The sequence below is a fragment of the Lampetra planeri genome, chromosome 5 (assembly GCF_965212315.1).
Source record: "Lampetra planeri chromosome 5, kcLamPlan1.2.h2, whole genome shotgun sequence".
Lineage (NCBI taxonomy): Eukaryota > Metazoa > Chordata > Hyperoartia > Petromyzontiformes > Petromyzontidae > Lampetra > Lampetra planeri.
Genome location: NC_136111.1, coordinates 11,553,968 through 11,573,960, shown reverse-complemented (window position 1 = coordinate 11,573,960; position 19,993 = coordinate 11,553,968). Strand labels below are relative to the sequence as shown.

The following is a 19,993-nucleotide window of genomic DNA, read 5'->3' as shown; positions in this document are numbered from 1 at the left end:
TCCACACCACCACCACAGCTCGTCACGCTTTCTTTATTTATACTGGAAGAATCCGATGAGCTATAAAGCTCCTCTTCACAGGCGTTCAATACAATACAAAACACGATAGGAGTGCAAAGTATAGGAAAGGTAAGCAAATCATGAAAACTATATAAAAATACACTTTTTTTAAACTAAACTTTGTATTTTAGCAGATAAAGTCCACCGAGCTATTAGCTTATTTTCCAAATCGACCTGGCCGCAAATGATTAGCTCGACGAAGTCGCTTCTCACGTGGAAATTTTTTGCAGCCAAATAAACTAAAATAATCAAACATCGAGGCAGGCAGCCGCACATTATCGTTTTACGAGCAGCAATGAAGACCGAAGAGACGTCGCCACCGTTCAGATGACCGACAGTCAACAGGTTATGGAAACAAAACAGTCCGAGAGTTCCATGAACTGAATGTGAGCACCAGGTTTTGCCAAAACTCCATTACTCACAATCAGCACACGGCACAACTGTCCACATTTGCCAGTTGCATTCCATTCCACTACAAATTGAGTCGCTACTTTCTACACGTGCCTGACGACTGCCCAACTCACCCCACGCAATGTCGAGAATGCTGATTCATATCGATGGACATCTTGCGTGTGTGCGGACATGTGTATCCCACGTGACAAAGAGATAGTTAATAAAAGTACTTAGTTTTATTAAAAAGTACTTACTTTTATTAATTTTATTTTTTACCTACGTGACTTTACCGAAAAAAACCTAAGAATATGAATCATTGCAGTCACGAAAGCTTCAAATCTAAAGTGAGAGCTCTTCATTTGAATCGGCGCTCTCTACGGCAATTGGAGCTATTGTTTAACACGCAATAGGTGCATGCAGTGTATAATGACTGAAGGAAGCGACATTAATTTCGTTATTACTATTCTCTGCAACGTTGCTTAGCTATGATTTTGTGCTACGTATCAAATTATACATTTGCATACAGCTTAGGCTAATTAGTTTTTACAGAAAGGGTCCTCCCACATAAACATCACGCAGTTCTCCAGCATTGCTAAATAACAAGCCTGACACTGCTGATCAGCCACCGAATGTCACATCCAGTCCAGAGTGTGTTTGTGCTGAACCAATACTTCTGATCAGACGACCTCCTAGAAGGCTGTGCGATTGATAAGTTGTGCAAAACAGAAGTCGTGTATTTTTTGTATATGTAGAGAGACAAATATGGAAAATTTAGCGTTATTTTGAGAGTCGTATCTGAAGATTGATAAACGTGGAAATGTGGATGCTCTTGAGAAGTAACGAGGCTTTTGGAAAGCCCTGCGTCGGTCTGATTTCAATCCCATTCTCTGTGGTGTCACAGTGTCTCCACGCTCACATGAATGGTGCTCATTTGTTTGATTGACTTTGGAGGGTCGACGGGTTTGAGTCGACCCCCGGCCACAGCACCTCCCCGTGAATACATCACTAAATACGAGTGCAGCGATGTCAGCCATTCCATAACTGATACAAAAAAAGTCACAAGCATGAGTAAGAATGGACTTGCTATATTTAATTATAATTTCAACCCATGCAAACCCATAATTTTAATGTAGTGCATGTGTACGTAATTATTCCTTCATTTAAAACTACCCAAGATAATCCACTAAATCGCAACTATGTTGCAAATACAGTGCAATGCTCAAACATATTCTAATGTGGATACTAAAATGTTATTTTGCATGTTAAATATATTACTATCATATATAGCACACAAACCGCTATATACATTTACATACAGTCGATTTTCAGACAATGACAAGACTTTGTTTATTATAAGTATACGTTTTGAATTGAACAATCTAAACCATATGGATGTGGAGAGAGCGTTTTTGTCTTTTTGAACAATGCAGCATTCTCTGTGCCAGCAAGACAGTCCATAAAAAAATATTAAAAATAAATTCCAAATCGTACCCCAAGGCAAGGGATCCCAAGCATTCCCGAACTTTCTAACAAACCTAAGCAGCTATGCACTCGCATAATACATTTATTGTGTCAGAGTGGAAAATATCGATAGACATACGTGTCATAATACAGGTGTCTGTCTGGATAATTTCCAGGCACACATAAAAAACAATTCTTTATAAAAATGTGGAAAAACTTAATTTGCTAATTTTAGCTGACAAATACTTAATATCACAATTATACAGGTTTGCTGACATGTCTTTCTTAAACAAAAAAAAGTGCTCAGCTGCTGTTTCCAGCACCGCCTCAAATAAATACTTAACTAATGTCACATTAGAGTTGCTGGTTAATATTTCGTTGAGGTAACTATTATTAAATACAATGTGCTATAACCATGCCAATGTGAAACACAATCATGCATCTACATTCCATAAAAAATACACGCAAAATCCCAGTGCTAGGAAATAGCTATAACGCAATACTGCAATCATTTTCTTTTCAAACCTTTGCACGGTTTTGTAAAATGATTTACAGCTGTGTTTTTCCAACATGTGTGGCAGCTTTCCAAACTGTTATTGCATTTCTACCGAAAGTCCTTCCTCGTGGCAATAAACAGGATAGGTGTCAACCAACATTATTTTACTTTTTGTGTTAAAGGTAAAAAAATCGCGCAAGGCGTCTAGAAAACAAATCGTCTTGATAAAAGTAACGGCACTGATATGACACCTAACTCCGAAGGTGTCATTGTCGCATACTCGTTAGAGTATCGCTTGGACGTTAAACCTAGCAGACACTTTTAGAAAGAAAAAAAAACATTTTAACAATCAATACATCAATTAAACAAACACGATTTGCGACACTCGTTGACAGTGGTGCATAAGCCTCTCCGAGGATCGCGACCTGATTGTGGTGGAGAGCTTTGCGTGTTCCAATGATCCCAATAGCAAATCCGTCGGGAGCCTCGTGCTCCTTGGTGGGGTCACCAGCCATGGCGGCAAGGTCAAAGAGGAGGTTCCAGACTAAAAGCGACCCAAGAAGTCGTCAATGACAGGACAGGCATAGACTGTGGGTCTCAACGGCTGTGAAGACGGACGAAGGCTGTAGCGGGAAAAGTGTCTCAGGTCATCGCCGCTCGCCATGCCACTGAACCCAGCCACGATCCCGTCAAGATCGTGTAGATCTCACCGACGCACTGGGGTCCCCACGTATATCAACTCCACGTGCAGGTTTTTGTCAGGTTCTGCCGACGACGGTGTATCACCACCAAATAACAAAAGATGCACACATTTGTCAATTACAATGCTCTGAAAGAAAAATATATGTTTGACATTTTGGGCAATGGTCAGTATTCATATATCAATAGAGTTCCATTATTCCAGAGCCCAATATGATGTAATATCCCTTTCGCAAATGAAGCAAGGATAATTACTCATGAAAAATAATGAAATTTAATGGTAAAAAAAAAAATTGTTGCAGGTGATTTTAATGTGTTTTAAAGTATATAAAACTAGCATATAAATGGCATGAAAATTATGCCACATGTAATTAATGTTTATGTAATAGCGAATTATGTTACTTAGGTGAGGTTCTCAAATTTTGCGGAAAGAATGATTCATTCTCCGACACCCTGCAATTCAATAAAAGTGTTACAATTCAGGGCCATTATCCAATAATATAAATAAACAATAGTTCAACGAATTGGGGTGGAGGGGTAGCACCTGAAGTGTTTCCAAGGGTTACAACACATACGAATTGAAAAACATCAGTTCTTATAGGCCTAACTCGATGCACATACCGTGAGCCGAAAAATCGATGTTAATCGATGAATTGATGCATCATCATTCCACTTGTACTCTCAAGTTCAAGTTCATTTATTAGGTATAGCCCTGTGAGCCATTCGGCTCTTGAATCGGGTGCAACCGCAACAAACAAAAAACAAAAACGTGAACAAAAAAACATCTTAAAGTGAATATGTGACTGAGTGCAAACAAAACATCCAAGAAAAGACAGCATCAGCATTTCCCCCGCACCTCCGATGAGCACGGTTGACGACGTACGGTGCAAAAGAAGTTCAACATACATACAAGTACACCTAGCACCTACTCGAGACTAATTAATTGCAATAGTGATGGCAGTGTTGTTAAAAATCCATATGATACAATTAAAGGTGCGGTCCTGCAATCGCTTGCTCATGTTACTGCTGAAGGAAAGGGCCGCCACAAAAAAGGAGCCCTCGAAAGCACATCGAGTGAATGATTTTGGCTTACTCCATGCTGCGGTCAGGCATCTTAGAAGAGGAGGGGTTACCCACACTTTACCCCACCACACAGGCGTCAGGCGACCTACATATCGGCAAGCCGCGGTGCACCCATTTGAACTGCTGGGTGGACAGACGCGGGGAGGGGGCGTTAATAAACGTGCATCATCGTGTCGACTGCCACTCATGCGGAATGAAATTAACGGGGCGACCTGTGGATTGCAAGTGCGGCGTGCTAGAGAGCGAATTTTGGACGAATTTTGAACCCTCCCCCACCCTTGTCACACGGCGTCACAAAAAGTCAGACCCCCCCTCAAATATGACGTCACAAAGCTCTGCCCACCCCCCCTTCCCCAAATAAAACATGCTTCAAATCGCTTTAAACTATTGTCATTGTAGTGCGTATTTAATGTGGCGCTGCACTCTGATGTTGTAGGAGAAAATATTTATTAAAAAGTCTATTTAATTAAGTGGAACGTGTTGTCTATATTTATTTAAAGTTGCGCATTTTGATGTGACGTCACATTTCTCACCCCCCCCCACTCGTCACACATCGTCACAAATGTCTGAACCCCCCCCCCCCTTGGTGCGTGACGTCATTTATGGACGGCCCCTAACCAAAACACCCGAGCAGCATCACTAATCCATATGGCTTAGTGCTAATGCACAGCTGCAACACGTTTAAACCCTGCGCCTAGATGCACAATGCAGCTCCATTAATGTCATAGCACATCGTGTGAAGAATGTTGTCAGCATTCGTTAAGAACGTGGTTGTGGAGTGGCGATCCACATGTGTGGAACCTGTTACGCACGTGACCACAAAATGGGGTGTGTAAGTGGCCTTCAAATTTGTTCAATGAAAACACGGTCAACTTATTTGAATACGTCAATTGCACACTGCAGTAATAATTACGAGTACATTCGATGTCTCGATGAATACTAATCGACACAAGTTTGTTTTATTTGATGTTGTTTAAATGTGCGAGACCTTACAAGATATACATTCTGTGGTCGTGACTGGAGGTTGTTGCGCAGCCTAATTGTGTTTTTTTTAGATTTAGCAACAACGTGTTGCACTCAATGAACCTAACTGCATAATCATAATTCATTTTCTATCTACTGCTGAATGAATGTCTCACCAGGTAATCGTCATCCCTCAAACGTCTTGTGATGCAACAATCCATCTAGCTCCTGCACACAGCCGATCTCATCACTTCAACTCTACAGTGGTCATCTCCATCATCAACATTGACAACTGGCTATCCAGCTTTCTAGCATTGTGTCATTGCTCTGTCCAGTTACTCTTTTTCTAAGTCAACATGATGTCTAATCTTCTTGGTTCTTTCAGTAAAGTCACGTAGAATGGAAATAATAAAATAATAAAAATAAAACATAATAAAATAAAATAATATAATATAATAATATAATAATATAATATAATACTTTATTATATTATTATTTCCATTCTACGTGACTTTACCGAAAGAACCAAGAAGATGAATCCCTGCAGTCACGAAAGCTTTAAATCAAAATGATGTCTAACTTGAAATTGTTCTCGGATCCATGTCTTCATTCGTTTGTCTCTCAATTTTTACTCCAACCATGCACCTTTACATGTATCATTGCATACCTTGCAGCTTTTCTATTTTATTTGTAAGTCTCCGTTTGTCGCGTCCATGTCATCGTAGACAATATGCATTTATTGAAAACGTACTTCTTTAGGCACATTGATATGTTTCTTTCATAATCAAGTTCAGTTTTACAAAAGCACTCCAAGCTTCTTTCGCTTACATATAAAAGTGCTATGAAGGGCCATTGCCCAACACGTCTATTACAAATATGTAATTTTAACGCTGTGTTATTGACGAACGTGTTGAGTGTTTTATAATTTGTACTTGTGCACCACTGCCAATGCAGCAGAAGCGTCATCAAACAATTAGTTTATTTAATTACTTAGAGCCAGGTCCACCTTCTACAATTGAAGCCGATATACAGACGTTTATCTTGAGCCAGACTTCATATGCCCTGAACTTATTTTACTTTTCTGTGTCATTAAATGAATTTTCACTGCTGTCGCTTTGCACGTTTAACGCTTGGCGATTCAATGCAGTAAATGACCAATTTCGAAAGGTATTTTTTTTGTGCAGTCATCAGTGACTGATCTGTAATCGCCAACCGTGTGGTACCTGAGAAGCCCTTTAGTGCCACAGGGAATTACCAGACATTTGAGACTGGGATCTTAAAGGTGCTTGGCTCAGTACTCTAACAAGATAATTAACTCAGAACCACACTGCGAAATCGAGTTAGTCTACGGCACCAGAGTCAACCATTTATTATCCACTATGTCATACGGCACATACATAAGTGTGCAACTTCATGCGGTCCAAAATGGTAATCACATTAAAAATTTATATTTTAAAATAGGAATTAATGTATATGTTTGAAAAAAAAAAGTGAAATGCTCAATGAGAGCATAATACATACCATATGACTGCAACAGTATACAGCAAATATCAGCGGGTAATTGATAAGATTTGACATCTCAGCTGAGCAATCAAAACTGTTTTGCATCAGTCTTTATTTCCCATGGAAAGAAAATGATATTTCATCCTGTAATGATTACAATAAGATATTCCCTTAGCAGATTTGGAATGTATCCAGAAACACAGACTCTGGAACAAGAAACATTTATCTCTTTCCTGCTGAGTTAATTTTCATGAAAATATAAATCTATATAGAGTATGACACAGAAAAAAATGATGCAATGTAGCAGCACATGCGGGTTTAATGCTGGGATTGTATATTTTGTAAAAAATGAGCAAAAAACAAACTCAAAATATAAGATTTTGCACAGAGGAGGGTTTTTAATGACAAGCAAGTCCTAAAGTAAACATGAGAATTACTCTAAAATATGTTCACGTACAATTGTACAACCATTGTATCGACCTACTATTGTATGAGGATCATCCCAAACCATTTAGGTCGAGGAGGTTAATCGACCACACTTCACCATGCTGGTCAGTGCTGGGTGGTGAGGTCGGGGTGTATAGACGATGGAGTCGAGTATAGTACAACAATGCGCTTCGCTGCACTGCACTCTGCTGGCAACTTAGCCCATGTGACCATAATTAACATTTCAACAATACGACGACTTCATAATAGAGGTTTGTTGGGTTAGATCGCGTAAATATATAAATGTGTCGTAAAAACCCGCCACCACCAGACACAGCCAACTAGTAAGGGTTGTCACGTAAACAGAACATGCCAATTCGTCACTAGTACAGCACTAGTGTGTAGTGTATAGTGTAGTGTGTAGTAGTGTAATGTATAGTAGTGTATAGTGTAGTATACTAGTACAGAACACCGGTGTGTTGGAGATCCAAGCCACAACATTTACAATCTGAGTACGACGTTTCGCCAGTAATTACAACTAGCTTCATCAGGCGACAGCCATATTTGTGGAGAAGTCTAACTGTTTCGTTCTTTACATAGAGGCGTAGATGTGGTGACCACGCTTCTGCGCTCTTGCGCAAAGTTGGAGGGGGGGGATTACTGAGTCAACGTACATTATTCTTATGCATTATGCAAGCCCTTTGATCTTGTTTTTCCTGTCTATTGTGTGTATTAAAATAGCCGTACCAACGGTAATCCCTATTGAAGTACACTGCCCTTTATAGGCACGAACTCTGCCCAATATTCAATTGCACGTGGAGGAATATGACCGTGATTTGTGGGAGGGCAATCTAATACACCGTATCAAGCTCTTCATTGTTTCCATGATCACATTTTATTCTTAGATTTGTGAAACATTCCAATGTACGTTAAAAAAAAACCAGTTCTGATTACATACATTGACACTGACATTATACTGTAACTAGAATAAACAAAATGTGAATTGGTCAACGTTACTTGTCTGAGTCTGTAGGACGCATTGACATCTCGCCGTCTCAACTCGCCTCTACTCTGCCATCTGCTGTAGGTTTTGTGCAATTTAATTTTAAATCTTGACTTGAAGCTTTCGTGACTGCAGGAATTCATATTCTTGGGTCTTTCGGTAAAGTCCCGTAGATAGGTTCAAAGAAAATAAAATGTGTTATTTTTTTAAATTTTATTTGAACCTATCTACGTGACTTTACCGAAAGACCCAAGGATACAGAAAAAAATGTGTTCCTTCAACGTTTTCTCAACTTGTCATTGACATCTAACCCAGGATTTGCTGCCACCTTCTGATAATTTCAGGAGTCTGCTTATTTCTATCTAACGTTTGAAACATTTCATTAGAACAAAAATCCCCCCCCAATGTATATTCGGGTTGTTTTAACACATTACAAATACATTTGTGTATGTAGTAAAGCCCTGATGTAAAACAAGAATTGGGACTTCACTTTAAATAACACGTTTTTTAGTTGAATATGAGCAAAATTCAGAGATGAGCATCAACAACTTAAGATGTGTCTAACAATAGTCAAAAATATTAAGAAATTCTCGAACACTGAACCCACCAAAGCTCTTTTTAAGATGTTTTTCAGAACATAAACAGTCTGTACAGGATGACACACTGGCCTAGATTTCTGCATCAGTTGGAATAACGAGGTGGCCATTAAAGATAATGTGCACATCCTCATTGTCGCTGAAAATGGCGTTTTCCCGGTCCTTTTTGTACAGACGCACCCACACTTCATCCTTGGCGTGCAGCTCCAGCATGATGCTCTGGCTCTGCATGATGCTGCGGTCTGCCGACTGCGCGTAAAGGATGGCCTTCTCATCCTCGTTCTTCATGAGGTGCAGGTAGGTCTCCTTGAGGTTCCACGTGTGCACGTTGAGGTTGAAAGTGTAGATGCCGGGCACCGAGCAACGGAAGCGACCGCGGAACATGTCAAAGTCCCCCTTGCTGCTCTTGCTAGCTTTGTTGACGAACACGAGGTCGAAGATCAGATTCTGCCCTCCGTCATCGCTGTGCATTGCTTTGCGTCGCCCAACGGAGAATGCGGAGAAGGGGTTCTTGGCCGACTGGCCTGACGATCCCTTCAAGCCCTGGTCTCCCTTTCCACCAGCTGGACCTATCGGTCCTGCCTTGCCCTCCTTGCCGGCCATTCCTTGCCTGCCTCGCTCGCCCACTTCTCCTTTATCCCCTGCACGCAAAGTTGAATGATGCCAAGGAAGTGTTTTTTTTTTACATTGGCACAGGAGTCAACATGTAAATGCAGTCAACAAACTTGGTATCACAGAATACACATTGCAAGGGAATGCTTTACCAGATGGCACGACTGGAGTTTCAATTATTATTATTATTGTTATACTTGGACAATTGGAGAATAAATGATTTTGATCTCTGCTTCTATCTCGGTTTATAGAATTGCTCATTGTGTTCAGTTTGTTGTCCTTCCCCCGCACCTCCGATTAGCACAGTTGGCTACGTATGGTTTGAAAAACGTTGAACATGTATACATATACCGTATACTCCTTTCCGTTAATCTGTTGCCTTTGTTAAAGGTTTGTTTACAAATGTAATAGTTTTTATGCCATTTAAAATTTATTTTCAATGCTGTGCACCTGATTTTTACTATAACCCAATTTTCCAATAAAAAAGATAATTGTAATCTGAATGGGCTCTTATCTGGGTAAAATAAAGAATGAAAAAAGACAAATTATTGTGTCATCTTCACAAAAATTACTGTCATTGTAGTTACACATTTTCTTACATTTGTGTTTATTAGACTCCATTGTACAGAAACTATAGAGTACTACGTAACATTAAGAATGATCACTCTACATATACACCTATGATCACCAAATCTTCAAAATATAAGTTTTGGAACTCGATGGTTGTCAGCAGAAGGCAGGGCAGCAAAATGTAATTGTTGTATTCTACTTTGATGCCCCCACATCTATGCTGCCTGCCTTCACCAACTCACACTGAAACATGTGATAAAGTTTGCTCAAATAACCTTCATGACCTGCACAACATAGGGAGGGCCCTCGTCCAATAGTGGAAAAATGGATGCACATGCACATATAGGCCTGCAATGCACAACCCCATTGCAGCCACTACACTCTCGCTTACCCTCTTTGTCGTCCAGGCCAGGAGTTCTCAACTGGGAGGTCTGTGGCTCTCATTATGGAACCAACAAAGGTCAATGGTTCATATGGGTCAGCGCTTGTGGACCCGTGAAAGGCAAAGTGGCTGGCATTAGGTGGTCCGTGACATTTTCAGACCACCTCCACAAGCTCTGCGGTCATGAAAAGGTTGAGCAGCCCTGATCTGAACTCTTACGTGCCCTAGAGAAGACCTTTCTCGTTGCAACGAATCGTTTATTTCAGCGTGGAAACATACATCGTTATGGTATTACACTATTGAATAATGGTAACAACAGCTGCACTCACTTTGTCAAGTGAAACCTAAAACTCACAATAAATAATGCTGCTATTCGTAGGGCTATATTTTACAACACTCTGCACGTGCTCGTGACCTGCACTACTATATATTTTACACAAGGTTTAGTTTCCCACTCGATATTTTCAGGAAGGCTGCTATAGGCTGGCTAGGAGCAGGGACGTCTATCTATAATAATCCGATATGATTGTATCATTATTGTACCCTATATTCCTAAGTATTGTCCTTAAGCACATCTGCTAACCCTGAGCACGTAATTTGCCCACCATTCCCCATGGCCACCGCAGTATCGTGAGAACAAAATAAGGCGGATGGATGTGGTGAGCATTTGAAACTGTTCCAGCTGAAGCACCGCTGCTGCATAAGATGAGAGCCTAAAGGAGTAATGCCAGCAAGAAACGTTTACGTAAAATAGACCAAAAGAGTAACAATTAAACACACACGGAGCAAGACAATGCCAGCAAGAATTAAAAGAGTGATTCATAATTTATTGGAAAATCAAATTGAACAGCGGTGTAATGATTCGATGAACCGTGGCAAATCTGAGTTGTGATTTTATATCAGAATTATTTGTTGAACATCGTGGTCAGGGCTCGGCAACATGTGGCTCCGTAGTCGCATGCGGCTCTTTAAGAGCCTGCTTCGTGACGTCATTTGTGAAGGACTCTTGAAATATAGTTGTTTATTCTTACCGAATATAAAAAAAAGTAGCTCTTCTTGTTATTTAGGTTGCTGAGCCCTGATCATGGTGAATGGTCTCCGCCTCTAGTGGCTCCAGGGTAATGTAAACTGATTGCATATAATATACAGGAAATTAATAGAAAATAATAACGCCTTCACATGTAATTCAATGCATGCACCATGAGCATAGCAATTACTATGCATAGGTGATTCAATGCTTTGTTCGGCCTCTTACTATATATGTACAGATCTTATGTCCATCCAATCCTGGATGAGGGTCTCCCCATGCTGTGCGGGTTGTGGTGGATTTACAATATTTCACCACACTGGTAAGAGCAGGTTGGTGAATTTGGAGATCAACAACTTTTCACCCTCGCCAATCTACATAAAAGATATAAATGTTCCCACTTTGAAGCGCACAACCTTTGCTTAATTACCACAATGTAATGTGCAGCCCTCGGGGAAAATAATGAGAAAAAGTAAGATGCAAAGACAGGCCCCACCTTGGAGCAGATCGCGGCTCTGTGGGCTGATAATCGGAGTGGGCGAGTGCCAGGGGATGCCATGGGCGTCGCGATGCTCTCCGGGACAGCATTGCGTGCAGCTCTCCCCGTCTGCCCCGGCGCTCTCCTCGGCTGCTCCCTCCTCCGATTCGTCTGGAGCCAGCCCAAACGAACGAGCGGGCAGCAACACGACGAGGGCAAGGACAAGTGCAGCCTCGTGGATCAGCATGTCCTACTGGGAACGCAGGAGGCAACGGACAACAACCGAAAGAGCCCCAACTGTGAGCAATCGACGTCCCATTTTAATGAGACACGTAACCAGGATGCATGGCGACCGGCTGCAAGGGATGCATGATAGAGGGAACACTCCAAACATGCTCGGGGAAGAAGACCATGATCTGACTGGATGCCAAACATGGTTGACTACGTATGGTGGAAAAGAAGTTCAACATACATGCATATAATAATGAATGAAAGCTGTCTCAGATGAAAAACGAAGCAACGGACAGAGAGAAGTGGCGAAACCACGACAAGGAGCTATCGGTGAAGGTAACGGTCATACGCCAATAGGCAAAAAGATCAAAGGTCTAGAATAAAACTGATCATGATCAGGGATGAAGGATTCCCCAAGCCCTCACCATCTCTTACTGTCTTGCAATTCAACACTCCATCTAACTCTTTCACACAAGCTCACACCAACTCTGCGGTCAACATTTTCTCAAATGTGCTCCCTCATTTGGCTGCCACTTTGTCATAAGTATAGACCAGGGGTCGGCAACCTACGGTTCCGGAGCCGCATGCGGCTCTTTACGGGCTGCTTCTTGACGATATGTACGTATGTACATAGATGCATTGCGGCTCTTGAAATACTGAATTTTGTACCGAATTGGAAAGAAATGGCTCTTCTTGTTATTTTGGTTGCCGACCCCTGGTATAGACCAATGGTCATCATTCAATTTCGCGATGTGTTCTGCCCAAGCCCACTTACTTATCTTGACAATCAGTATGATGTCCCTGACTTGAATATGTTATATAATCTCTATGTAATTCCAAGCGTGTGCCTCTACATGTTACTAAACACCGATATAAAAATCGGTTAACGTCATTGTAATGTATTCAGATTGCAAAATCCCAAACAAATAATAGGATCTGTTTATGGGCAGAAACCACACGTATCCGTGAAGTGCATCTGAGGGAAATATGTTACAATTTACTTATTTAATATTTTACATTTGGTCACTATATATTACACATTGACATTGCACCCAGTCATGTTGACAAAAATGGACAATAAACAGTGTTTGACGTAGTGATGGGACTCATCTGCATTTGAGTGGCACATTCCCCACGCTAGTTTGGTATCATCACTAACCGCGCACTGGCTGATGTTTATGAAGTATGGTCACACATTTTTTTCCTCCCAAATGGATGTGCAGCCTGAACAAAGGCACTCAACTCAGTCACTTGCAAGTGTTGTTTAAAAAAGCTTAACATCGACAAGGTGCAGGTGCAGGAGCAGGGTGCAGTTAAGAATCACTGGTTTTCTTGCATTCGCCATAAGGATTTGCAACTTAAAGATCCAGATCCAAGTTAGAAAGGCACGCGATGGCTTCGGTGAGGCTGAGTGAATTGTTGGTGCTTCTGCCTCCATTTTCGAAGTTGGCAATGGTTTGCAATGTGCCCTATGGTTTAGTCACTGTCTCAACTCTCTTACTCCGAGTTTCATTTGTTCGTTTGATTGTTCCACTCGTGAAGGTGGTGACCTGATCTGGCGTGGGTGGTGCGAACTCGAGTTAGCGCATTGCGATGTTTTTCGGCGAAGGTCGGCACCAGGTGGAACGCGGTTCTTGATTTGAACCTTATGGCGGGACCCCGGGGTCCCGAATAAATGGAAGTCAAAATCGTTATTAATTTTATTTATGGTGACTCCGTCCCACCGCGCACATAAATGCCGCGACCCACCTGGCGCAGATAATTCTGTTGTGATGTCGTCCAAGCGCAGCAACGAGGACGAATGCGCAGAAGAGCTGAACACGCGAATGCACTCCATGCTCAGGTATGGGCAGGATCATAAGTCTTATCCAAAGCTGCTCAAACTGCCTACACGACTTAGGTCCTTTATTTGTCATAACGGTATGCATAATACAGTGAAACTGCTCTCTTATCTTCATTATTATTTGTGACCTACCAATGTCTGCAGCCAGGATCAATCAATGACAATCCTATTACCTGCAGATATTTAACAGATGAGATGCGTTGCACCGTTAATTCCTCCTGTTTGATAATACTTCTCTTGTCCGTATGCATCTGTGCAGATAGGTTTTTTTTGTGGTTAGGCCATAGTCCCCCACATACCACTCGTATCAATGCGGATAAGAGGAGCGGCGACCCACTCCTCTGTAGAGTAACATTAGTATAAACGCTTGTTACAATATGAACAGCGCATTGAAAACGCGGACTATTTTATGTACCGTTTACAAAGTGTGTTCACAAATCCACACTTGAGAAACACGATGATTGACAGAGGGGTGTAAAAAAAATTTCGATAGTGTATTTAAATACAAGTACTGCAGGTAAGTAGTTTTCAGTTTTAAAGGCGTAGTTTAACAAGACAACACGTTCCACAATCCTTCAAACCCATTGGTGAAAAAGAGCAAAGTTTTTGTTTACATTATAATATCATGTTTATGCGAGAGCTTGGGGGCTTATATGACCCAGGGGTCCTGCCATAAGGTTCATTTGACAATTGCTCTCTATATACACAACAGGCAGGGCCCCTATCTGAAGAATCAAACTAGAGACACAATTGAGCACACCTGAGGGGCATGTAGAACATAGTTAACCTGCCGTAATTACATTTTAGTTAAAATTAAAAGATGACTAAATTACTTTTTTAACAAAAGTTCATTCGAAGGTATTGCTCCAATTGGAAACAGATGTGTCCTGTCGTGACAATTCCGATTTGCTTTGGAACACACAGCACGTTGTAACTTGCACATTGTACGAAAGACGTTGCAGATGTAAACTGAAGTCGGCAGGAGTTCATACTAAGACTTAACCATTCTGTACGGGTGGTCTTAGCAATTATCAATGGCTAAGTATCTTATTTTCTTGTTTAGTTAAACATTCGCGAGGACTGTTATCAGATGCATTTTGTAAACTCATTCTCGTAATCCCATCATTATCCAGCTTGTCGTGTGTATAGTTCCTGTACAAGCTCATGTACAACCTGTGGTCATCCACTGCTAGATGAATTCCTCCCCAAATGTCGTGTCACATGTGGAAGTTGTTTGACCATACTTCAGCACACCGGTCAGTGTGGGTTGGTGAAAGCAGGGAGAGTAAATGTGGGATCATAGAAATCTAGTAGAGCAAGGGACTTTGCTGCACTGTTTCTGCTGACCACCACGTAGTCCCATGATCCTTGTGAAAACTATGTTATGATTGGCTTGTGAATCAGAGAGACCGTGTGAAACACAGTCATTCGTTGGTAGACAGATTGCACAATCAGTCGGTCGAGGATGGCACTTTTAGAATAGGTGAAAGGGTTGTGTATTATTCATGCAAATAATGATGTCTTTAATATAATCTACGCTTTGATGTAAATTGCACATTTCACTACGCCGATAACAAAATCACCCAGAGTGCTCTCGATCTCATCAGATTACGGAAGCTAAGCAGTTTGGAGCCTGGAAAGTGCTTGGAAGGGTGTCCACCAGGCACTAAAGATGTGTAAATAGGTATTGTGGGCAGTAGAGAGCAGTACAGCAACATTCATTATTCAGCACCCTTACCACCCAGCTCACTAACCCAAAGTAACCAGCGGTGTTCAGCTTGGTTAAAATATCCCTCATTCAGCAGTGGAGTGACAAAAACGGCATGAATGTGTTACGTGCAGCTTTGTTCGTGGCAGCTATGAATGTAAGCATTTTGGAGACCGGTACAAAATTGTGTAAAATGGGCCACGGGTTCGCATTTTTTAAGTATTATGAAAACATTTTACTGTGCTTATATATAACGTTTAACGCAGCCGCAGTGCAATACAGTATGCTCAGCATTATGAATGGCATTTCCTTACCCCTCCCTGTGTCGCAAGCCTAACCGCTGGCTGCTAGCAGACAGTCCAGTGTTTTTTTTTCGTTGGTTCTCTCAGAAAATCCTCCTGAAATATGCTTGATGTATGGGCATTGCAACGGTGGCGAAGTGGCTAGCACAAGGCCGTAATTATAATATATATTGGGGGACACACATCCCCCCATTATTCAAATATGCTAAAAATGTCCCCCCCAATATATTGCTATAAAAATAATTCATATGCTATGTAAATAAAACAACAATTTGCTAAACCTTGGCCACAATATCTGGACTTGTCTTCATATACATCAATGCATAGATTTATGTTTATATGATTGTGGTTATACTTTATTAATCCCTAATCTCTGCCATTACATACAATGAAACAAGAAATGGTAAAAAAATAAAAACAGAGCAATGCAATACAATACACTATTAGACATTATTGTAAAAAAAAAAATGAAAAGTCCATCCCATGTGTTAGTGAATTTTAAAATATTTTAGGCAGGAAATGAGTTTTAAAATTTAGATATTTTTTCTGGGTTGGGACCCCCAGACACCCTGGAAGATTTGGTCCCCCCCAATGTTGACTCCATGGCTACGGCCTTGGGTTAGCACATTGCACGATGAACCCTGCGACTTGATTTTCACTGCCGGCCTCGGCCAGCCCAATATCATCACACAAACTGCGGTCCTCATAACCATCGAACAAAGACGGTCACCGCCATCGTGTGCTTTCAGGTGCGCTTCTGCGGCCGTCTGGAACGCTCTTCATTCCAATATTAGGAAGCCACTGGGAGCTATATGCACTTTTAGATTTAGTTTGGAAAAAAATAATTTCTTTAGAACTGCTCTTTGTGTGTTTGTTCGTTGTCCTTCCCCCGCACCTCCAATGTGCACGGTTGGCTTACGGTACGGTTGCAAAAAAAAGTTCAACACACGGTGTATAGCTATCAGAGGCGATCGATTTGTAAAACGGTGCTGGCTCCCACTTCACCAACGTGCACTGACCAGCGTGAAGAAGTTCTACGGGGCGGTCAAATCGGGTTATGAACCTAATTCGCTCCTGAGATATATACGTAAGTCGAGGACGTCTCGTATGGGAAATCCTCGACTTACGGTAACCCCCCCCCACCACCACCACCACCAAGAGTGAGCGGCATCGAGGAGGCCTTCATCCATCCAGCTGCGGGTTCACAAATGGGATGCACATTGGTAATGGATGTGGACGAGGGCTGTTCATTTGCCATACATCGAAGTCACACCACCGCGGTGCCGATGGAATGTTACAAAAAAGAATGTGACATTGCAAGCAAATGTTTGGATATTGTAGCGACACAAATGTGTGTACTTACGGAAAATATAATATTACCAATAATAGTTATGTTTTCGCCGTTGGGTGGGTCTAATGATGCATGAGGCGTGAAATTAACTTATAAAGCAGTTTCTGTCTCCACTCGAGGTTGATGTGAGCACCTTCATGGTAAACAAAACCTGCAAATCTGTGGCGTCCACGAACCGTAGTGCTAAATAATGTTATCAAACAATAATAATAAAAAAAAACTTCGCATATAGGTTTAACATTTCACTGGCTGGGAAACGATTCGAGTGAACAAGTCTCTTTTGCAAACGATGACCTGAATCAATCAGAGTTCACAATACAGTGCCATTACAGACTTATTAAACGCAATCTATTGAACAAAAGTTAGCTTAATTAGAGACGAACTTTAATGAACGTCATAGCTAAATAAAACGAAACACGTATATGCAAGAAGGATAAAGACACGTTCATATATATAACACAAACACGAGAGAGTGTTTCTTGGCAGATGCCTAAACATTACAAACTCTTGAAAAATAGCGAGAAACAGATGTATCCATTGCATAAGCCACTGTACAGCCTTGTGCCGGCTCCGCTTCTTTTCACAGTCCCCTTGTCACCTCTTCCGTCTGTTGAGACGCCGACAGACACGGAGCCTTGAGCAACTCACCTTTAATTCCGACGCTGTGCCCCAGTTTCTGAACAGATTCCTGTGTCCGGCAGGCGGAGAGAGGCCCTCTTTGGTGTCTATTGCTCTGCTCCCCAGAAGGAAGAGAGGGAGAGAAAAAAAAAGATTGGGGAGGAGAGAGAAAGAGAGAGAAAAAAAAGCCTCAGAGCTGCCCCTGAGCTTTTTTTGTGTGCTGGCAGCTTCCAAGAAAAGACACACGCACGTGCGCACACACAAGTGGGAGGGCCGAGAGTTCTCTCAAAGCAGTGGTGGTGTGTGTGCCACAATGTCTCAGTCACAGCAAGTAGGTTCGCAGGCAACCAGCCCGCCGAAAGCCATCGAGACAACACGTGCATTATTTAAAGCGGAGACTTGCGCTGCAAAAGTACTTGAGCAAAGGAAGGAAAAATGCTCGCGCCGTATTAATGACCTGCATATTTCTCCTGCTCATTCATTCGACTAGGCAAATGTTCCACAAATATTCCACATTTTTCATTTACTAGAGGGCGAAGCTGAACAAACTTTTCTCTGAGAATTAAAATGAATAAATGGCCTATTGGTCGATTGGCCATCCACACAAACTAACTGGGAGCAAAGAGTATGGATTACTGCAGTCACGAAAACTTCAAATCAAGATTTAACTGGGAGGAATTGTTTAAAGCAAGCAAACGTTGGGTTTTACCTTCTGGGCCTCATCAGCAGTGTTGAGGGCCAATCGTGACTTCAGCGCGTTGATATTTCATCAAGTCCTTGTGTGCGTGTGGACGGTGTTGGGAGCGAGTCGTGTCGCAGTTAACGAAAAAGATCACGCAGTGGAACGAAGAAAAACAACACCGGAGTACGACGAAAACTTGTATTTAATAATTTTATTGATGACCACCCCTGTTGTTTCCTCGATAATGGTCACGGTCTGGAAAGACTGAGGCACGGTGGGCACGGGTTACACAAATATTGCCAGTTTACCAGATGTTATCGGTGTGATAATGTGATACAAATATCATTGCTAAGCCGAATGGTTACATTTGTTTGATCAACAGTTGCTCAATAAATATATGCTATTGCGATAATGTGATACATTGTCTCTCTGTGCAGTAAACACAGCGCCTTAATCTCCTGGAAGCCAGGGCATTTTAACCATCTCCAAAAAAGGTCTCCTTTGTATTTTTTTACTTATATGGTAATGTTGCGTAACAGCAGCCAGCAGATTGAGACGGTGATTTTTCAGCTCTGGTCACTCAGTTCGTAGGAATATTTTTTGTTCCAAAATAAGCATATTTTCTCCCTGTCGATATGAAACAGAGCACTCATTTGGGAATGTATTCACTGTTGATATTATTGCCTACACACACAGATTGTGCCGACACTATTATTTACAAGTGTGGCATTTCCTCTTTATTTTGTTCAGAAATAAAGACAATAAAATACGGAGTGAATCTGTCACAACACGAAACATCTGCTTCATATTTGATGCGATTTTTGTCTGCAGAAAAGTTTTGTCTCAGCAGATGTTTGAATTTATCAAACTGCCTCGGCATAATTTTCTGTGACACGTAGACTATTTTTGTATACAGTGATGCAAGGCACATGCTAAGCATGGCTCGTCTGCTCTCTTTCCCTTGCAGGTTCGTGGCGCTGCAGTCTGTGGTACATCTCATTCCTGCATCGCTGATAATGCGCAACAGGATCACAATCCATGTGGAAGCAGTTCGTGCTTTCATGTGGAAGAGTTCATGTTTTGTCATGTGTATCCATTACATCTATATTAACGGAAAAACGACTTTATATTATTAATCCACAATGTATTATAACAACATGGTCTATACCTCGACTAGACTATGCCCAATTGCCATGTGTAACAGTGCTGTGAAATTATTGCAGTTATTCAATTGTAGGCAGTGTCGTGTAGTGTCTACTGAACTGTGATCGCATCCCCAGTAACCTCGATTCGATCCCTGGCAATTCTTATCTGAGCCTGCCATTAGGTCTCCTCTAAGCCAATTGAGTCAAACGTAATAAGGAGTATCTTGGGGTGCAAGCCAAAATAAAAAAACTCATCACATTCATCATTAACCCTGTCTGACAACAGAAAAATAGTAAGTTGATATTTTCGGCAATGGAACTTCTGCATAATGGAGAGATTGGTTAATTATTGGTCTAGATT

At 41.5% G+C, this 19,993-nt stretch overlaps 1 protein-coding gene across 1 annotated transcript; it reads right to left on the bottom strand.

Annotated features, from left to right (window-relative positions):
- Positions 1 to 7,031: 7,031 nt before the first annotated feature.
- LOC144718865 (complement C1q tumor necrosis factor-related protein 1-like) lies at positions 7,032 to 18,024 on the bottom strand. Its single transcript, XM_078594441.1, has 3 exons — positions 17,836 to 18,024; positions 11,771 to 12,005; positions 7,032 to 9,324 (listed from the first exon to the last, which is right to left on the bottom strand). The coding sequence occupies exons 2-3, from the start codon at positions 11,997 to 11,999 to the stop codon at positions 8,756 to 8,758; spliced, it is 798 nt and encodes a 265-aa protein (XP_078450567.1). The 5' UTR covers positions 12,000 to 12,005; positions 17,836 to 18,024; the 3' UTR covers positions 7,032 to 8,755.
- Positions 18,025 to 19,993: the final 1,969 nt, after the last annotated feature.

What these genes read in the sequence shown, in the direction of transcription:
- LOC144718865 (XM_078594441.1), bottom strand. Translation starts at nt 11,999, where the DNA reads ATGCTGATCCACGAGGCTGCACTTGTCCTTGCCCTCGTCGTGTTGCTG. An exon ending in GAGCCGCGATCTGCTCCAAG is followed by an intron (nt 9,325 to 11,770) that starts GTGGGGCCTGTC and finishes CTTTGCGTGCAG; the next exon opens with GGGATAAAGGAGAAGTGGGC.